This window comes from Melanotaenia boesemani, chromosome 2 (assembly GCF_017639745.1).
Source record: "Melanotaenia boesemani isolate fMelBoe1 chromosome 2, fMelBoe1.pri, whole genome shotgun sequence".
Lineage (NCBI taxonomy): Eukaryota > Metazoa > Chordata > Actinopteri > Atheriniformes > Melanotaeniidae > Melanotaenia > Melanotaenia boesemani.
In genome coordinates, this window is record NC_055683.1 from 22732641 (window position 1) to 22751019 (window position 18379).

Sequence of the window (18379 nt, forward strand, 5' to 3'; positions counted from 1 at the left end):
TCTCATTGGACAGAACCCCAGCGGTCAAATATCTTGTTGGTAACAGGTCTCAGATTCATGTCAGCGACCAGCTTGGATCCCTAAGGTTGTGGTCCACTATATATGTATCAACACTGATTGTGACAAGTCAAGAATGTTTTGATTGTCTGGGAAGTTTCTGGCACAGTAAAATTGTCATACATTAATGGAAAAGCAGACAAAATGAAAGTCTGGAAAAAAGACAATATCTTTATTTTAACAGGCATTTTAATAGACAACACAGATGTTTATTAACTGAAACATCCCTTCAGGCTTCCCAAAATTTGAAATGGCCAAGTGAACAATTAAGACACGTCTCTAAACATTCAATACTACAAAAAAAAAAAAAAAAAAAAAAAAAATATATAAAATCAAATATATTTTTTTGATGGCAACAGAAAGTAAATAGCAGAAGTCCCTTCCCAAACTGGATATATGTTGCATTAAGTGAAAACTGTATACCTTAACAGATTTGCTGGACAATGACCAAGCTTAGCTCAACAATCTTTGATCAATAGTCAGCAATCTCCATTCTCACCCAATTACTAGTCTTATCTGTCAACATCTTTAAAACAAACCCTTCAAACTAGGACTAGTGGTCCTCAACGTTTATCACAAAAACAGCACAAATAAAACCAGAACTTAAGGTGATCTGCATGTAGTTTATATACAAAGACAGAGTAGTAACAGGAATAAGAATGAAATTATTATACAGCAGTTAAGTGTAGCAGAGAAATGAAAACTTCCTCTGTAAGGAATTCTCTTGAGACAACTGGACGAGCTGCAAAGAGCCAGCCGCTGATTTCCAGGGGCTGGGGAAGTTGGGCGTGTTGAGAGAAAATGACGACATGTGCGGTTGATTAAAACAGGCCTCCCGTCTGTTGTTGAAACACGTCAATTGTGTCTTCATCTTCCATTTCCAACTGTACAGAAAAAAACAAAAACATGTATCACATGAATTTCACTGCTGTCAGTCAATGTTTCTTCAGATAATTTTGCTTTGTTTAGCAAGAATACTGAAGACAACTACAGAGCACAAGTTAAATGTCAAGATGTTGCAGTTATGTGTTGTGCGGCCTTAGGGGTGGCACTGTGTTGCCAACGTTTGCCTCCCATGACTTCAGTGTGCAGACGGACTTGTTAGCACTGCAAAAACAGACAACAAATTGCAACCACAAACTACAGGAACTGTAAATAGTAGTTGTCTACAGAGACACTTTCAACACCACACAAAAATTAAGATGTAGTTCAGTGCATTCTTACAGCCAGAGGCATCACAGTGATGTGTGACAGATTTCAGCCCACAGACATTATAATCTATGTCCCTAAATTGCTGTTGTCAAGAAGCTGAAAGACATTTGCAGAATTTTAATGTCTGTGTAAAATAACTTTAATCCCAACACGAATTAGAGTATAGAATATATATAGAAAATAAAGAGAACCAAAGTTAGAGTTTTGTATGAAATATGAAAAGAATGCATTAATACTCATGCATGACTGCACATGAAAGAAACATCATCTTAAAGGAATGATAAATAATGAAGTGCATGAAAGAGGCTGAAAGTGCTATTCAAAATCAGTTTGTAAAGTTGTTTAAAATATATTGGCTGCAGACATTTAAAAAGACTGATTATGTAGTACTGAACTGTGAGATAAAGGTCTTAACTGTCTTTCATAATTTTTGAGTTGTTTTTTTTTGGGTTGGCTCGGGAAACATGAATTAATGACAGAAGCTAAGCTGGCCTTGGCTATCACCATGACTGTTTCTTCTTCTGTGTAATGCAGTAACAACTGTCGGAGCATGTATATGTTTTTACTCCAGCCAATTTAAAATGCTGACTTGGTAGTGGGAGCGATGACTTGGCGAAAGTACTGTTATTGGCAGTTCATTGTAATATATGAGCTCTCTACAATACCTAAGAGGCCTAAGTTGACATGAGTAGATGTGAGAGCTGTCAATCAGAGCCTTTAGGAGATATGGCAGCAGAGCTTTAGAGTAGAGATCATTGCTTCATTTTTATGAGACTGAAACGTATTTTTTTTTTTTTTTTAAATTCCATGAATATTCTTTAATTCTTTAAAACTGTATACCTATGTAATACTTCTTTACATTGACTTCCAGGGCAACATGGTGCCTTCTAAGCTCTCCATGGGTGCCTAGATGTTCAGAAAATGGTCTGAACAACAAAAGTTAATGTTGTACAACTTCAGACTTACCTGTGCTGGCGTGTCTGTCTCATTTATCGGCTGTCCGTCAAATCTGAACCTGATTTGCCTCATTGACAGTCCCTGAAAAGACAAAAACTTTTTGAATCACATCCATTTCCTTCATTAGTAGACCCCCCTTCATTCCCTTTTGCGTGCCATTCTAGGACATTAAATGTCAAACAGCCAAGTCTGCTGTTGCTGGCAGTAACATACTAAACAATCTAGAGTTACATAAATAATCAGCCAAATAAAAAGCTAACTTAGCTTGATTGCCATGCTAGTAACCAAAGCAGTAGACATTTCAGAAGATAGCAAGGTTATGGCTGCTAGCCTTGCCATGCTAATCCCCAAATGCTAAAGTTACTGCTAAGTTCAAAATAAGTAAAAGATACTGAATCAAACTATACTAATAAGGGGTCTTTCTGTCACCGATTCGGGAGTGTGAAAACAGTCTTTATAGCAGTACTGAAGATGTTTGTTTTAATTAAAATGCCATTAGATTTGCTGTTGGCAATTAAAAAAGTCTGAGTGGGTATACAAAGAAGCCAAATCGAGCAACATATCTCCTAAAAGGGCAAGATTACACTCAAAGACTTACGTCTACAACTAGTAACATTTTCTTGCAGCCACACATCTGACTGCCATAAAAAAATGTTATTGGCATGTCAAACACGTGTGTTTATATTAAAGTAAACTGGGAGGTACAGTGTGCAAGAACTACTGACATCTAGTGGTAAAGATGGGGCTTCAAACACCGAGTGGTTGTGAATGGACAGTGGCTGTCGGTGGCCAAAACTCTTCCAGACATAAACAAGTTTTGATCTGCGAGTAAATTCAGTGGCGTCAGGTGCAGTGATGACTGCACTACAGGCAAATACTTTTGGTGTCTTCGGCGTTACTTAACCCAAACGGTGCTCTAGCACCTATCAAACAAAGCTGGTATTTCAGTTTTAAAGCTATGAGAGTTCTCACTTCATACACAAAGTTGTTTGTCTATTCAGAGACACCATTGTAGAAATGGTGGCATAAATATGGCAGCTGCCATGCATGCAGACCTATGGCAAACAGAAATGACTAATTTTTAAGAGAAAAAAGACATAAAAGTTTGAGTAGGGATTAGATCCTAATAGTCAACCACACTGCTTTTTAATTATATATAAACATTTTTCTGCCATTGACCTTTGATTTTGTTACATGCTGCATCTTTAAAAGATCACTTTCTGCGTGTTTCAGTTGATTAAATTTTAAGTGTCGTAAACAACTTATTTTTGGCTTCTTAAGATTTCTTTTTAAGCTTTTATTGTACCACAGAAGAAGAAGAAGATACAGTTGTCACTGTATGCAAGCTGAGGGACAAAACCAAAAGTCAACAACTCTGTAAGAAGTTACGTATAGTTTTGTCTAAAAAATTCATATCAGCCCAACATAACAATGTGATTTGATTGGAAATACTGCTTTACATCATCTGTGAGCATTTTGAACACATGGTGTGATAAATGACTCCTAATGGCTTCTTCCACTTACAGCTTTAGAAAAAGTCCTCCACTTCACCAAGCAATGTGTGTGTCAACGCTCAATTCTTGTAGCAAAGCTTTGTTTATTTTGCTTTTACATTGTGAAAAAACAATTAGCAGCTAATTATAATAGATTAAAACAAAGAATGGAAAAGGTTTAGACAGACAGGTTATTCTTTTCTTTAACACAATCTGACAGGTACCCCTCAGAAGCTGATCATGTTGAATCAAAAACAAAAAAAACATAATTTTTTCTTTTGGTACACACACACAACAGCTGCAGCTCAGACTGCAACTGTGTCGAAAGTGATACAGAAAATGTTACTTGGTTTGATTTTGTAAGATTGCTGCCACCACGTGAATGAGATTAATTTACATTGCCTACATGTTCAGTTGTTGTCAGATTAATGAAAAGCAGGACATATCTGAAGGTGCTTGTAAATGGTTACATAAACAGCTCTAAACTATATCAGTTCATCAAATATATTATAATATGAACTAATCATATTATATCATAATGTAAATGAAGAATCTAATTGAGTAGCCAATTTCAAATTCAAGTTATTTCGTATTTAAATCAAACATTTGCCTTCATATAGGCAGAGATTCCTGTAGATATATAAAAGACAAAGATGATGAAAACAAGCATGTGTTGCTGTGTTAAGATAGGGCTGCTAGGCTTTTAGCATCAATGTGCTGCTAGGAGTAAAACAAATGAATGAAGAATAAGAACATCTCCTCTTTCTGTGGTTTTTAAACTCAGCTAGATGATAAATGTATATTTGTTTATTAGTGGTAGTTCAGTGATTTAATGTTGGAATGAGATTACACTATCAAATAAAAACAAGGAATGTCAAATGTTGCGTAGCCAGAAGTTATGTGTAGGTGTTGAGAGAAGTGGATTTATTGGATAGAAGACAGGTGTAAAAGCTGAACACAGTAGTTTAGTTGTTTTTAAATCTAATTTTGCATTTCTTTTAAAAAGAGAATTTAGCACAGAAGGAGCACAGAGGAAAAATATATGGTTTAAAAAAGAAAACTTAAAAAAATAATTTAAAATGGATAAACTGCATGCGCAGTGCAGTTATATAAAGAAAACAGTTTGCTCCTGTGTGTGTGTTTTTTTTTAAATGAAACATAAACATTAGTATAATGATATATGTTTGTGCCCACCTGTCTCTCGCAGTAGGCCTTCATAAGTTTGATGAGCGGCGTGTGTCTTTTGATCTTGAACTGCACAACAGATCCATCCTGACCTGCTACCTTCAGGTTTATGTGTTCGTTGTTTTCCGTCTTCACTCCCTCCTAAGGAGAGGGAGAGAGACAAAGATACAAAACAAACAAACAAGAAGAAACAAACAGGGATTTAGAGCTGCAACTGTTATTCGTTTGTCGATCATTGTAAAAAGAAAAAATTAAAACTTCAAACCCCAATTTATCAGGTTTATGGAACAAAATGCTACACGATCACAATTTAGCAGATGCTACGAGCAGCATATTTCTCTGCTATTAGGAATCAGATATAGTGCCTTAGAGGAGTATTCATGTCCTCTGAAATACACATTTTTCTGTAACAGGCCATTCCAAAGTATAACTATGAAGTGGGAGTAAAATATACATGGTTTTCAATTTTTTTTGTTTTACAAATAAAAACCAGAAAAGTGTGATGATGTGCATTTTTAGTCAGCCCCTGTGAGTCAATGCCTGGTACCAGCACCTTCCTCTGCAATTACAGCTGTGACTCTTTTGGTGCCCGTCTCTACCAGCTTTGCACATCTAGAAACTGAAATTTTGCCCAATCTTCCTTCCAAAATAGCTTAAAAATCAGTCAGACTGGATAGAGAGCATCTGTAAACAGCATTTTATAAGTCTTTCCCCATATTCTCAACAGAATTTTGGTCTGGACTTTCTAACACATAAACATGGTTTGATCCAAACCAAGACATTGAAGCTATGGCTGTATTTTTTTGGGTCATTGTCCTGCTTTAAAGTGAACCTCTGCCCCAGTCTTTTCCACCCTCTAACAGGTTTTCTTCTAGGATTGCCCTGTATTTATCTTTTCATCAATTCTGACCAGCTCTGACCCAGACATTGCTGAAAAAACAAACAAACAAACAAAAAAAAAAACATATTCCCACAACATGATGCTGTCACCATCATGTTTTATGGTGAGGATGTTGTGTTCAGGGTGCAGTCTTCATTTCACCACAGATAGCAAAGATCAATTTTAAATTCATCTGACCAGAGCACCTTATTCCACATGTTTGACCCTTACATGACTCGTGGCAAACTGCAAACATGACTTATACTTCCATTAGGATCAGATTTGTGGAATACATAATTAATAGCTGTCCCGTGGACATATTTTCTCACCTGAGCAGTGGATCTCTACAGCTTCTTCAGAACTACCAGAAGCCTTTAGGCTGCTTCGCTGACTAGTGCCCTCTTTGCCTTCACAGAACAGCTGTATTTATACTAAGAATAAATTACACACAGGTGGAATCAATTTATTAATTAGGCAACTTATGAAGGCAAATCCTTGGACTGGATTTTATTTAGGGGTATCAGAGTACAGGGAGTCTCAATACAAACGCATGCCACACTTTTTAGATTTATATTTATAAATATATATATTTATATATATATATAAATATTTTGAAAACCATGTATACTTTTCTTCTATCACACAAAACCCCAATAAAATCTGTTTGGGTTTGTAGTTGTAATGTGACAAACTCTGGAAAGGTTCACGGTGTATGAATACTTTTTAAAGTACTGTAGTTTCATGCAGAAATCTCATTAAAGCTTTAATATTAAAATGAGCTGTTGACGAAAAAAAGTACATAAATGTAATTACACAGATCACCATGTAATACATGTATTTATGGATTCTTAAGAATAATTTGGTCCTACTTTGAATTCTCTGGTGCTTATTTTCCTTTTATTTGTATTTAGATTTAGCGTATGCAAAATCAGAACATGCCACAGAGATACCGATCAGAGAGCTATTAGATTTAACATATTAGTTGTAACGTATCTATGTCTACAGACGTTTCTGGGGGCACCAACTCCCACTCGCAAAAGCAGCGCAACCCTTTCTCACAAACAGATACACACATAAACATCGGGAATGACACCAGCTGGTTGGCTGTCTGTGATCAAGCTAAAAGCGATGTGCGCGCCTCGGGATGCGCGCTCACAAACCTTCCGGTCTATCAAAGTAGGTATTGATAGTTGAAATCTAGCGCGCAACTTTGGAAAAAAAATATAAATGAAGTACAGGCAAAATGCGCGTTACTGTCCATTTTTCTTTAATCTCCTACACCAAAGGCCCGGTGAAAAAACAGCAGTAATTTCAAACACAGTAAAGCCACTCACCTTTGGTTTTCATCAGCCATGAAATGTAGCACGCAACTTTGAAAAAATATATATAAAGGTACAGCCAAAATGCGTGTTACTGTCCCTTTTCTTAAATCTCCTAGGCCAAAGACCCGGTGAAAAATAGTAGTAATTTAAAACACAGTAAAGCCACTCACCTTTGGTTTTTCATCAGCCATGGTCACTCTTTTGGCGCTTCTCTACGCTGCCACACAAAGAATACGGGTGCGCGCACGTACTCGTCCCCCTTTAAATTATTCTTGCAAACGTGCGCGGCCATGCGCCAGTGCGCGTCCACCTCACGTGAAGGTAAGTGGCTACAAGTAGTCACGAGGACAAAAGCGCAGTCTGGGCATGGACGAGAGAGTCCGCCTGCGCGTTACAGAGATACCAAGCTTCTCGTGCACGCGCACAGCTATGTTTTCCCTTTTGTCTGTTGCTTAAAACGCACAGATATTCCACAATATCGCTGTCCTCACAGCGCTGATATCGTGATAGCGTTGCACCGTTCAGTCAGCATCATCAGACATTGCAGTATTTAAAATCGGAGTGCAATATGTGCATTTTTCGTTGTTGTTTTTATTTTAACCCTATATATTCCAGTGGCCATCTTGTTTTTTCTGGAAAGATGAAGACGTACTAAACGGTTTCCATATATAGAGTCAAGATTCCTCACAGCACTGATTTTTTAACAGATTCCAGTGAGAGTATCTGGCTTGCATGTGCACTATAATGACAATTTACACAATTTTATAATTTAGTTCCTTTCCGTTTTAACAATAAACAGTAAGTCATCATTGCTTTTTTACTTTTGGTCACTTGTGTGTGCTGCTGCGACAAGCGCTCATATCATGGTTTGAGAGCGCGACATAAAGACAGGCATAAGGATGGGCAGCCCTTCCTTGACGTTTTAACGCATGCGCCACAGGGGCTTTCGAGTGAAAGACAGAGGCGCGTAAGCAGAGCTCTTCTGCACATGTATTCAATGGTATGTTTATAGGTGATTTGGTGCAGTTTCGATTTCTTTTGTACCGATAAAAATTGATTCCTAATGGAGGAGGTAGACGTTGAGCCGGCAATTACTGTAAGTTATCTTTAAGTTTTTTATTTTTTTTTCCTTTTAGTATTTACACCCGCCTGACAGCGCTGCTAACAAGCTAGCTGTGTCTCGACAACCCATTTGTAATTATAAGTGTAAATATTTCTTTAATTATGAAACATACGAAAACATACGAAGCATATATTTAAGGCAGGCAACAGGAATGCATGGTCTTCAATAATGTTGCATGGTCGTCAGTAATGTTGAAACTCGACGTACTGAGAAGCGAATAGAGTCAAAGCTAATTTATTTAAGTGTTTGAAGGGCGACGTGCTCCTTGTCAGAAACTGGAATTTGAGCTACATCGTAGATCATCTAAATTGTAAAGATAAAAGATTCATTTTTAGTATTGAATAGTTGTGACAAAGAATGAACCCACTTAGACTAATTTAATATTGCTGTACCTGCTTCCGTGTTTCGAAGACATCCCAGCTTTTAATGGGTTGAAAATGCAATATTGTTATTACTACTTATTTAAGTGCATTCACTGTGATTCTGGTCTATAAATATAGAACATCCCTGTTATCAGACACGGGAAACATATGGGATTTGCATGGGGTCCTGGTGATATCCTTGTACATGAGACCATATACAAAGCTTCAGGTAAGAGTTAATATTGCTAAATACTATTTATTATCCCCCCCCCCCCCCTTATGTTTTTGTTTTTTTGTTTACGATCTCAATCTTCATGTTTCAGGTGCTTCAGGACCAGGATGCTCTTTCATCCATGAAGTCAGGAAAGATGAAGATATATATTCCCCCATTTTACGCAAGCTCTTTAATGAGTCACATCACATCTTTGTTGGCTTGCAGACCATCGGAGAAGACCTCCCCAGCAAGACCAAGAAACCCCAGTAAGGCCACTTTAAGTAATCCCATGGACTCTGTGCATGCTATTGGATTACTTTTCAGTTTCAAGTTTAAAAAGGGGGAAAAAATACATAAATAAATAAAATAAAACAAACAGATATGGTATACAAAATTAAACTGACTTAGAAACGTATACCTGACTTGTTCTGCAGATTTGTCAGCATCAGTAAAAACTATAGATCTGTGATCCGAGCCTGTATGGAGGAACTGCAGCAAGTTGCTGGTAGGATTTTTCTAATGTAGTAAGAATATATTGGCATCTAGTACATACTCAAGGATAATCAACTTAACTTATTTGTTTTATCTTGCAGTTTCTACAAAAGATGCAGAGATGGCAATGCAGTATGGAAATCAGGCATGTACCACTGCTACAGCTTGAAAAGACATCTTAGCACTTAGAACCATCTTTTTTGGCCCATTAAATGCAATTGGCATAAACCAGGGGTGGCCAACGTTGGTCCTCAACAGCCACAGTCCTGCAGGTTTTACATGCATCCCTGCACCGACACACCTGACTTAAACTAATGAGTCATTGCGCAGATTCTTACAGGCGTTTGGATCCATTTAATTTGAGTCAGGTGTGTTGGTGCAGGGATGCATGGAAAACCTGCAGGATTGTGGCTCTCGAGGACCGACGTTGGCCACCCCTGGCATAAACACTTTTTCATTGACAGGTTCAGCCTTTCTTTCCTTGTTCCATTATTTCATGATCAAAAAGATAAACGTTTGTATGTAATTTCAAGTGTGCTGTTTGCATATAGAAGGTGCTGCTGTGAACCCACAGCATGTGTTTTAAAAATTAAACAGGCCATTTGTAAGGTGCAGGAAAAACAAAAAACTAAAATTCATCAGAGAGAGTGAATAGAAGAGGTCAAATTAACAGTTTGATTTATTTAAATTTTTTTCATGATATCCAACCAAATGAGAACACTTTAGGAGAAAAGATGTATTGCACAGACTGTTGAGGTGCAAACCATTTTCAAGCCTCAAGAAAGGCCAAATAAGGGATGGGGAGAACATCGGCTAACTATGTTGGAGGGATGGCAAGATGAAAGAAGGCTTGGAAAGCGGGTGGATCAGATCATCTGTAAAACACATGGTGGCAGTGTGATGGCGTGGGCATCACCCATGCACATTTAATATGTTTTAGATGAAACCGAAGCAGCTGAATTCTGAAGTGACAGGAATATTCTTTTTGCTTAGATTCCCCCAAATTCAGCAAAGTAGTATTCCTAAACTGAGGCGAAGATCCTGAAATTAAAGGTGACAGTGTGCACTTTAAGCACGGGTTCATTGAAGTGTTTTTATTTATTCATTTATTTTCTTTAACAGCACTGAATATCAAGAAGGAGTTCAAACATCCTTGCTGGCCTGTATTTGTTTCACAACATAAATATAGGATAAATTAGAAAAGTAGACCTGTTCACACAGAAGACATGCTTCACATGTCTGAGCAGAAATTAACGTCTTTGTTTAGTGGCAGTTTCTGTTTCTCCTCATAACCTCTGTCTGGCCTTTTTCTTGATTTTAGGTGTCTATCCTCTTGGCCATAGAACTGATCTGGAATCTGTGTGAAGTGCTTTTCATCGATGCTGCTCCTGGTCAGGGTCTACCTTTGTGTTTAATCACATTTCTGTCTCTTTGGAATACATGTTATTGTGTAAGTTTGTGAATAGTGAAAACACCAAAAGCTGCAATGTGCTTGTGTGTTTTCTCAGCGGGCTCTCTTTTGCTTCATCTGCTGGACTGGGTAAGATTACACAAAGCGGATGTGGATGAGAAGGCCAGGGACGTGCTGCAGAGCGACAACCCTGCTGAGCATCAAGACTACTGGGATGTGGTATGTGAAGTACTTGTGTATATTTACATCTATCTCTAAGGCAGTTTACACACCAGGGTCTGACATGGATGATTGCTGTGAGATGTGGTGATGACTTTCCTTAGAGACATATTCATGCCCACAGCCATCAAGACTGTGTGTTCCTCATGAGTTGTTCCACCTGATGTGGACTAGGGTGGGAGATCTCAGTCACATGTTTTGTGTCTGTGCTGTGAAGGTGCTGAGTTACGTGCTGCAGGGCAGGTTGGAAGAAGCCAGACAGATGCTGGTGAAGCAGGCCACTCTTCAGCCTGCTGCAAGGAACATGTACAAACTGATGGATAGCTTACTCAGCAAAATGCCTTTTTACAATGTAAGTACATTGTAATGGATTTATAATTAACAAGTATCTCTGTGTTTTCCCTGTGATGGACCGGTGATTTGTCTAGGGTCCATCCTGCCTACAGCTGAAATAGGCTGCAGGCCCCTTGTGACAATGGGAAAAAAAAAGGGTTGTATAGTAAATTTCAGGCACAGGACAAACTGTTTCTTTTCTTACACCACAGCCCTGTTTGTGAAAAAGTCACACAAATGCATAATGTCCTCTGAACGAGAACAAGGGAATGACATGCCGCAAAGCTCCCTAACTGGACAAAATCAACACCCTGGGTCACAAGAATACCCCAAAACCACACCATTACCACTAACTCCCTAAGATAACTTACTAGAAAACAATTTATGATGATGTAGTGGTATAATATGAATGGGCTAACACTTCTAATGAGCTTTCTGTTACAGGGCTTTGCATCTTAATCTGCTACTGACCCAATCTACAGGACTGTCTCAGAAAATTAGAATATTGTGAAAAAGTTCTTTATTTCCTGTAATGCAATTAAAAAACATGAAATGCCATACATTCTGGATTCAGTACAAATCAACTGAGATATTGCAAGCCTTTTATTGTTTCAGTATCGCTGATTATGGCCTACAGCTTAAGAAAACTCAAAAATCCCATCTCAAAATATTAGAATATTTCCTCAGACCAAGTAAAAAAAAAAAATTACAACAGCAAAACAAAATCAAACACTTGAAAATGTCCATTAATGCACTCAGTACTTGGTTGGGAATCCTTTTGCATGGATTACTGCATCAATGCGGCGTGGCATGGAGGCAATCAGCCTGTGGCATTGCTGAGGTGTTATGGATGCCCAGGATGCTTCAATAGCGGCCTTTAGCTCATTTGCATTGTTGGGTCTGGTGTCTTTCATCTCCTTCTTCACAATACCCCACATATTCTCTATGGGGTTCAGGTCAGGGGAATTGGCAGGCCAATCGAGGACAGTAATGCCATGGTCGGTACACCAGTTACTGGTGGTTTTGGCACTGTGGGCAGGTGCCAGATCATGCTGGAAAATGAAATCATCATCTCCATAGAGCTTTTCAGCAGACGGAAGCATGTAGTGCTCTAAAATCTCTTGGTACACAGCTGCATTTACTCTGGACTTGATGAAACACAGTGGACCAACACCAGCAGCTGACATGGCTCCCCAAACCATCGCTGACTGTGGGAACTTCACACTGGATTTCAAGCAACCTGGATTTTGCGCCTCTCCAGCCTTTCTCCAGACTCTGGTGCCTTGACTCCCAAATGAAATACAAAACTTGCTTTCGTCTGAAAAGAGGACTTTGGACCACTCTGCAACTGTCCAGTGCTTCTTTTCCATAGCCCAGGTCAGACGCTTCTTCCGCTGTCTTGAGTTCAGAAGTGGCTTGACCATGGGAATACGGCTATTGTACCCCAGTTCCCTGACACGTCTGTGAACAGTGGCTTTTGATACCTGGACTCCAGCTTCAGTCCACTGTCTTTGAAGCTCCCCCAAATTCTGGAAGCGGCTCTTCTTCACAATGCTGTTAAGGCTGCGGTCATCTCTCTTGGTTGTGCAGCGTTTCCTGCCACATTTCCCCCTTCCAACAGACTTTTTGTGAATGTGCTTTGAAACTGCACTCTGTGAACAGCCTGCTCTTTGAGAAATTTCTTTTTGTGTCTTACCCTCCTGATGGAGAGTGTCAATGATGGTCCTCTGGACAGCAGTCAGATCAGCAGTCTTCCCCATACTTGTGATTTAGTTTACTGACCCAAGCTGAGTGTTTTTCAAGGCTCAGGAAACCCTTGCAGGTGTTTCGAGTTAATTAGACGATTCAAGTGATTAGTTGAATAGACCTACTAGTATACTTTTTCATCATATTCTAATATTTTGAGATAGGATATTTGGGTTTTCTTAAGCTGTAGGCCATAATCAGCGATATTGAAACAATAAAAGGCTTGCAATATTTCAGTTGATTTGTAATGAATCCAGAATGTATGACATTTCATGTTTTTTAATTGCATTACAGGAAATAAAGAACTTTTTCACAATATTCTAATTTTCTGAGACAATCTACTGTAGTTTGAGCCTCTGTATATTTCTAGGCTTTAAACAGACTTTTCTAAACTTTTTAACTCAAGTTCCTGACTGGCACGCCACTTTTCACATCATTCTAATAGTCAAAGGGAATAAACATACCATTTGTTTTCATCCTGTTTCACAGTTTAAAAATGATATTGAATCATCAACAGCCCAATGTTGTCTTTCTTCATTTCTATAATACTCTCTCAGCCTGGTGGCTCTCAGACTTTGACAGAATTTGATGTAAAATGGAGGCACTGGCATGAGGAAGTGGGGCGCTGCCTGCAGGACAATTCGTTTGCTAGCAACCAACATCTGGAGCTCATTTGCAAGGTCGGTACCCTTTGTGTTGTTTTTATGTTTTATGTAAAGCACTTTGAATTGTCCTGTACATGAAATGTGCTATACAAATAAACTGCCTTGCCTTGCCTTACTGAATTCTTTTTAAGTCTTTTTAGAATAATGTTATTGGTGTGTGTAGCACACAGGATGTCCTTTGTTAAGTTGCTGTACTGGGAAGCTGTGGAAGTCATTATTAGGACTGTGTTCTCATGATTCCAAAACAAATTCTCTTTATTGCACTGAATGATATGTAAACTTTTTCATTTCTGCTTTTCTTTTTCTTTCAATCTTAGATCTTGCTGGGTGATGAAGATACTTTGCTGGAGCATAAAGAACTGCTGAGTACCTGGTATCACTTCCTTGTCACAAGGCTACTTTTCTGCCATCCCACAGTAAAACCCACAGAGTTGCATTACTATGCACAGGTACACACATTCTGTACTGTTCACTATTTGTTCTCAATGCTACTGTGTTCATGTTTTACCTTACTTCTGCCTTTGTGTGCACTGCAGTCATGCATGACCATGTTTCTGGACTCAAGAAGTGTCCCGGAGCCTCTAGACAGCATCTTACTAGCTGCCTTTGAATTTGACATCCATCAAGTCATCAAAGACTGCAGGTTGGACAATGGGATTCCATCCAGTCATACATGAACATTTAAAGTACTTAACAAGCCACATACACGAACTTTTAACTCTTCCATCATTAAATCTTCTTCATTGTGTCCACTTAGCATTGCTCTGAACAACTGGTGGTTTGTGGCTCATTTAACAGACCTGCTGGACCACTGCAAACTCCTCCAGTCTCACAATCTACAGTAAGAGGCTGTGTGATTATTTTTGATCAGGAGATTATGAGATTTCACTCATTATTCCGGTTACATCAGTGCACCTGTTTGTTTTCAGCTTTGGGTCCAACTTGAGAGAGTTTCTCCTGCTAGAATATGCGTCTGGTCTCTTCACACATCACAGGTATGCTTATCTTTAGGCCCAGTATGATTGGCTCCCTCATGATTTTGTCATTTTGCTTACAGGAGTTTTTTTTGTGTGTATTTCTGTAAAGTCTTTGGCAGCTGGCAGTGGATTATTTCGACCACTGCCCAGAGTTTGGCCGCGTCTATCTGGAGTTGCAGATCGAGCGTGTCCCTTTGGAAACGGAGCGCAAAGCCCTGAAAGTCCTCCGGATTTGTGAGCAGAGGCAAATGTCAGAACAAGGTATCAGTCTTTCTTTCACTGTATCTCCACCTCTGTTAGACAAACACAGACACAAAGGGAGAGTTATGTTTTTTTTTTCCAGTGCAGTTCAGACTTGATGTTTATTTCTTGTTCTGGTTCAGTGCGGAGTATCTGTAAGATCATGGCTATGCGGGCTCTAAGAAACAACAGACTGGGTTCTGCTCTCTCCTGGAGCATCAGGGCCAAAGATGCTGCTTTCGCCACCCTCATCTCAGAGAGGTTTGTTCCATTAACAATGCAAATATCTGAATCTTCAAGGGCCCAAAAACTGAAGATCACAATGTGTTTTCTTGCCTCTTTAATGAGCATATCATGTCTTTATTCTCTACTATCAAACAATTCTATTCTTTTGAATCTTCCTCAGATTTATAATGAAAATTCATCTTATAATTATTGGGGTCATATGATGAACTTTTACAGAACAGTGTGGAAGTTCACAACTAAATGATCCAAAAGTTTCTGAACTCTCTGAGCTTTGTGGAGTCTATTTTTTTTTTCTTCCAAGCAGTTGTCTTTCCCAAATAAGTTTTGAATCACTTCTTTGTTTGTGTGTGTGTGTGTTAGGTTCCTACAGGATTACTGTGCCAGAGGGACTTTCTCTGATCTGGATCTGATTGATAACTTGGGTCCAGCAATGCTGCTCAGCGACAGACTCACTTTCCTCGGTATGAACAGGGAGCACACTCCATCACACACACTGTAGTAACAGTGGCACGACTCCTCTTGTGTGTCTGCTGCATCACTCTCACAAGTTCAGTCCACACATGAAGTGCCAGAACATTCAGTCAGAGAAGATTTTCACTTGGCAGCTTCCCTCCTTCTTTGGCAGTCACATGAGACTTGGACACAGAAACATCTGTCAGCTGAGATCCAAGCAGAGCTGTGTTGTGCTTAATGCAGCAGCATGTGATGCTGGGTTACTGGAGGAATATCCGATGGGAACATTTTACTGAAAAACTAATATGTGGATCTTTTTTTTTTTTTTTTATGGATAATGGCCTTTTGCAAACTGTAGATTACTTATTGTAGAAGCTGTATACAGAAAACCTTCCAGTAATCTGCATCTAAATTATCATTCTGGACATACAACAGTACATACAGCATAGTCACATTCAATACTTACCAATCAAACTGCAATGTATCAACATAGGTGGCAATCAAATCACTTTTCACTTCATGAGCAGTCTGAAAACATCACTTTTTTATTCACCAGGGAAGTATCGCGAGTTCCACAAGCTGTACGGAGAGAAGTGTTTCAAGGAGGCTGCAAAGTTGCTCCTCTCCCTCATGACAGCCAAGATTGCTCCCCGAAGCTTCTGGATGACTCTGCTGACCGATGCCCTGCCACTGCTGGAGCAGAAAGAGGTCAGTCATACAGGATTATAGTCTAAATTTAATTTGGTGTCAGTAGAAATGTGCACCCAAGGTGCTTTAAGGATGTCAGGTTCTTTTTAATTAGTCAAAATAGTCATGTTCACAGATGAATGTTGGATTCACTAGTTGCTGCCTCTCTATACCAAATTATTCCCCAGCTTATACTTAAAAAAACAGTTTTAAATACCTTTATTCACAGTATGAAGTGTCAAGTTTGTATTGGACTGTGGTTCAAAACATGTGATCCAGTTATTGCATAATAAAAGAGCAAACAATTTTTCCTGTTTTGAACACTTGGTCTTTGCAGTAGATGATCACAACATTTTTGTGTACATTTCTGGTTGTGTGGTACTTTTTTAAGAGAACTTTAGCTTTGCAGCCACTGTGTATTTGCTTGTTCAGCACATGTCTGTGAGTGAAACACAAATGTGTAACTGATTATAAGTCTGATCTTATAAGTTCTGTTATGGAAAGGATAAAAATGCAGTCGATATTAAGGTGTAGTATTCTGAGAAGAACAAAGTAGGACGCTGAAAGAGTGGTCTTTGTTGAAGAATAAATTCTTAAATGTACAAGGGGGGGAAAATGCTTCAAGGATGGATGAACCTAATGGCACAAATGTTGCAACTTCCACGTGCTACGCCTGCAGTAGATGATCTAATCACATGAAACCTTTCAGTCAGATTTAGCAATAAGGAGAGACTCATAATTTTGGCCCTGAACCATCATATTATGATAATTGTTTTGATTTTATGAAGACATTGTTGTAATATGGGTCATTATCAAAAGACACCAGCACCCTGATTTTGGATGTTCTTCAGATTTCATATCAAACAGGACACAACACATCAGATGTTAATTGTAAATTTCTGACTTTTTCCTTGAAAAGTTTGATATTTTTTTCCTGATAATCTTAAATGTAATTATTGTAAATAATAATTTAATATTTTTGTTGTAAGTTTGCAAATTGACTGTTCTATACGTAAACTTTGCATGGTTAAGCTCTGGCTTTGTGTCACAAAACCAAGTTGTATACTGATTTGCTTCATTAAGCCAAAGTGAATTACAATTTTTTTGTTGTTGTTGTTTTGGTGCAGATATTAACTTGATGGATTTTGCAGCTGTCCTCATCCTGTAGCCAAAATGTGTCTTTACTCCTGCAATTTCCCTTACGCAGGATTCCCACAGATGTGATTCCCACATGTTTACACTCACCGTTGGTTAAACCTGATGCTTGGAATTGTAAAAAACAATCAGTCATGAGAGCTGATGAAATTAGTTGGGTGATATGATCGGTTGGAACCTCCGCTTCTAAAAGCAAAAACACAAGATATGCTAGTAAAGCAATGCAACCGACCCATAATCGAACAATCCAATGCAAGACATCCCTCTGTTTAAACTAAATGTGCATGTGTGAATCTGGCCAACAATGTACAACTCTCATTTCATCTTTTCAGGTGATCTTCTCTGCAGATCAAACCTATGAACTGATGTTCTGTTTGGAAGAGCTCACCTCCTCATTGAACGCTGCAGCTCCCGGCACTGACAGACCCATGCAGGTACAAATAGCCTTTATTAAAGATTAAAGATGTTACTTTAATCTTCCAAATTAAACACATTGCTTGGGGCTTTTTATCTCAACAGAATTCTCCTGTTTACATTTAAAAAGGCCTTATAACTTGACGTGCATACTTAAGACCATTCATTAATTATTTTTCTGCTTCAAGGACAATTTTCCTCTCATGCTTTGCTTCTTCCACACAAATCCAAGCCTTAATGCACATCTCATCTAACAGCTGCTACAAACTGTTGCACCTCTCAGTCAATCATGTTTTTTTTTTTGTTTTCCCAGGAGGAAGACGTAGAGCTGACTAAAGTGGAGCTCCTGAGACTCGCTCTGGCCAGGAATCTGGCCACGGCCATCGTCAAAGAGGGGACAGCGGAAACATGAGGGAGGCTTGACATTTAAAGAGAAAGATTTTTCATTTTTTTTTGTACTGTGTGTATATATATATAAAAAATCGAGCAATCCAGATGTTTTGATAATAAAATACTTTTCATGTTCATTGAAATCT

At 38.7% G+C, this 18379-nt stretch overlaps 2 protein-coding genes across 2 annotated transcripts; one reads left to right on the forward strand and one right to left on the reverse strand.

Annotated features, from left to right (window-relative positions):
- Positions 1–215: 215 nt before the first annotated feature.
- LOC121648972 (small ubiquitin-related modifier 2) lies at positions 216–7391 on the reverse strand. Its single transcript, XM_041999499.1, has 4 exons — positions 7277–7391; positions 4914–5045; positions 2236–2307; positions 216–941 (listed from the first exon to the last, which is right to left on the reverse strand). The coding sequence occupies exons 1-4, from the start codon at positions 7295–7297 to the stop codon at positions 879–881; spliced, it is 288 nt and encodes a 95-aa protein (XP_041855433.1). The 5' UTR covers positions 7298–7391; the 3' UTR covers positions 216–878.
- Positions 7392–8012: 621 nt separating this feature from the next.
- nup85 (nucleoporin 85) lies at positions 8013–18367 on the forward strand. The gene is made up of 19 exons (XM_041999486.1): positions 8013–8202; positions 8730–8820; positions 8915–9071; positions 9240–9310; positions 9399–9442; positions 10619–10688; positions 10806–10927; positions 11145–11279; positions 13564–13686; positions 13989–14120; positions 14208–14314; positions 14429–14512; positions 14601–14666; positions 14758–14909; positions 15032–15149; positions 15495–15595; positions 16144–16295; positions 17762–17863; positions 18157–18367. Exons 1-19 carry the CDS (start codon positions 8170–8172, stop codon positions 18253–18255), a joined length of 1959 nt encoding a protein of 652 aa, XP_041855420.1. The 5' UTR covers positions 8013–8169; the 3' UTR covers positions 18256–18367.
- The last annotated feature ends 12 nt before the right edge of the window (positions 18368–18379 follow it).

Bases quoted from the DNA above. Each gene is read 5' to 3' on its own strand.
- LOC121648972 (XM_041999499.1), bottom strand. From the start codon at position 7,297: ATGGCTGATGAAAAACCAAAG. The intron at 2,308-4,913 runs GTGGGCACAAAC...TTGTCTTTTCAG, and splicing joins AGGCCTACTGCGAGAGACAG to GGACTGTCAATGAGGCAAAT. The intron at 942-2,235 runs GTAAGTCTGAAG...TTTTCTGTACAG, and splicing joins AGACAGACACGCCAGCACAG to TTGGAAATGGAAGATGAAGA.
- nup85 (XM_041999486.1), top strand. From the start codon at position 8,170: ATGGAGGAGGTAGACGTTGAGCCGGCAATTACT. The intron at 10,689-10,805 runs GTCAGGGTCTAC...GTGTTTTCTCAG, and splicing joins TTTCATCGATGCTGCTCCTG to CGGGCTCTCTTTTGCTTCAT. The intron at 13,687-13,988 runs GTCGGTACCCTT...TTTCAATCTTAG, and splicing joins ATCTGGAGCTCATTTGCAAG to ATCTTGCTGGGTGATGAAGA.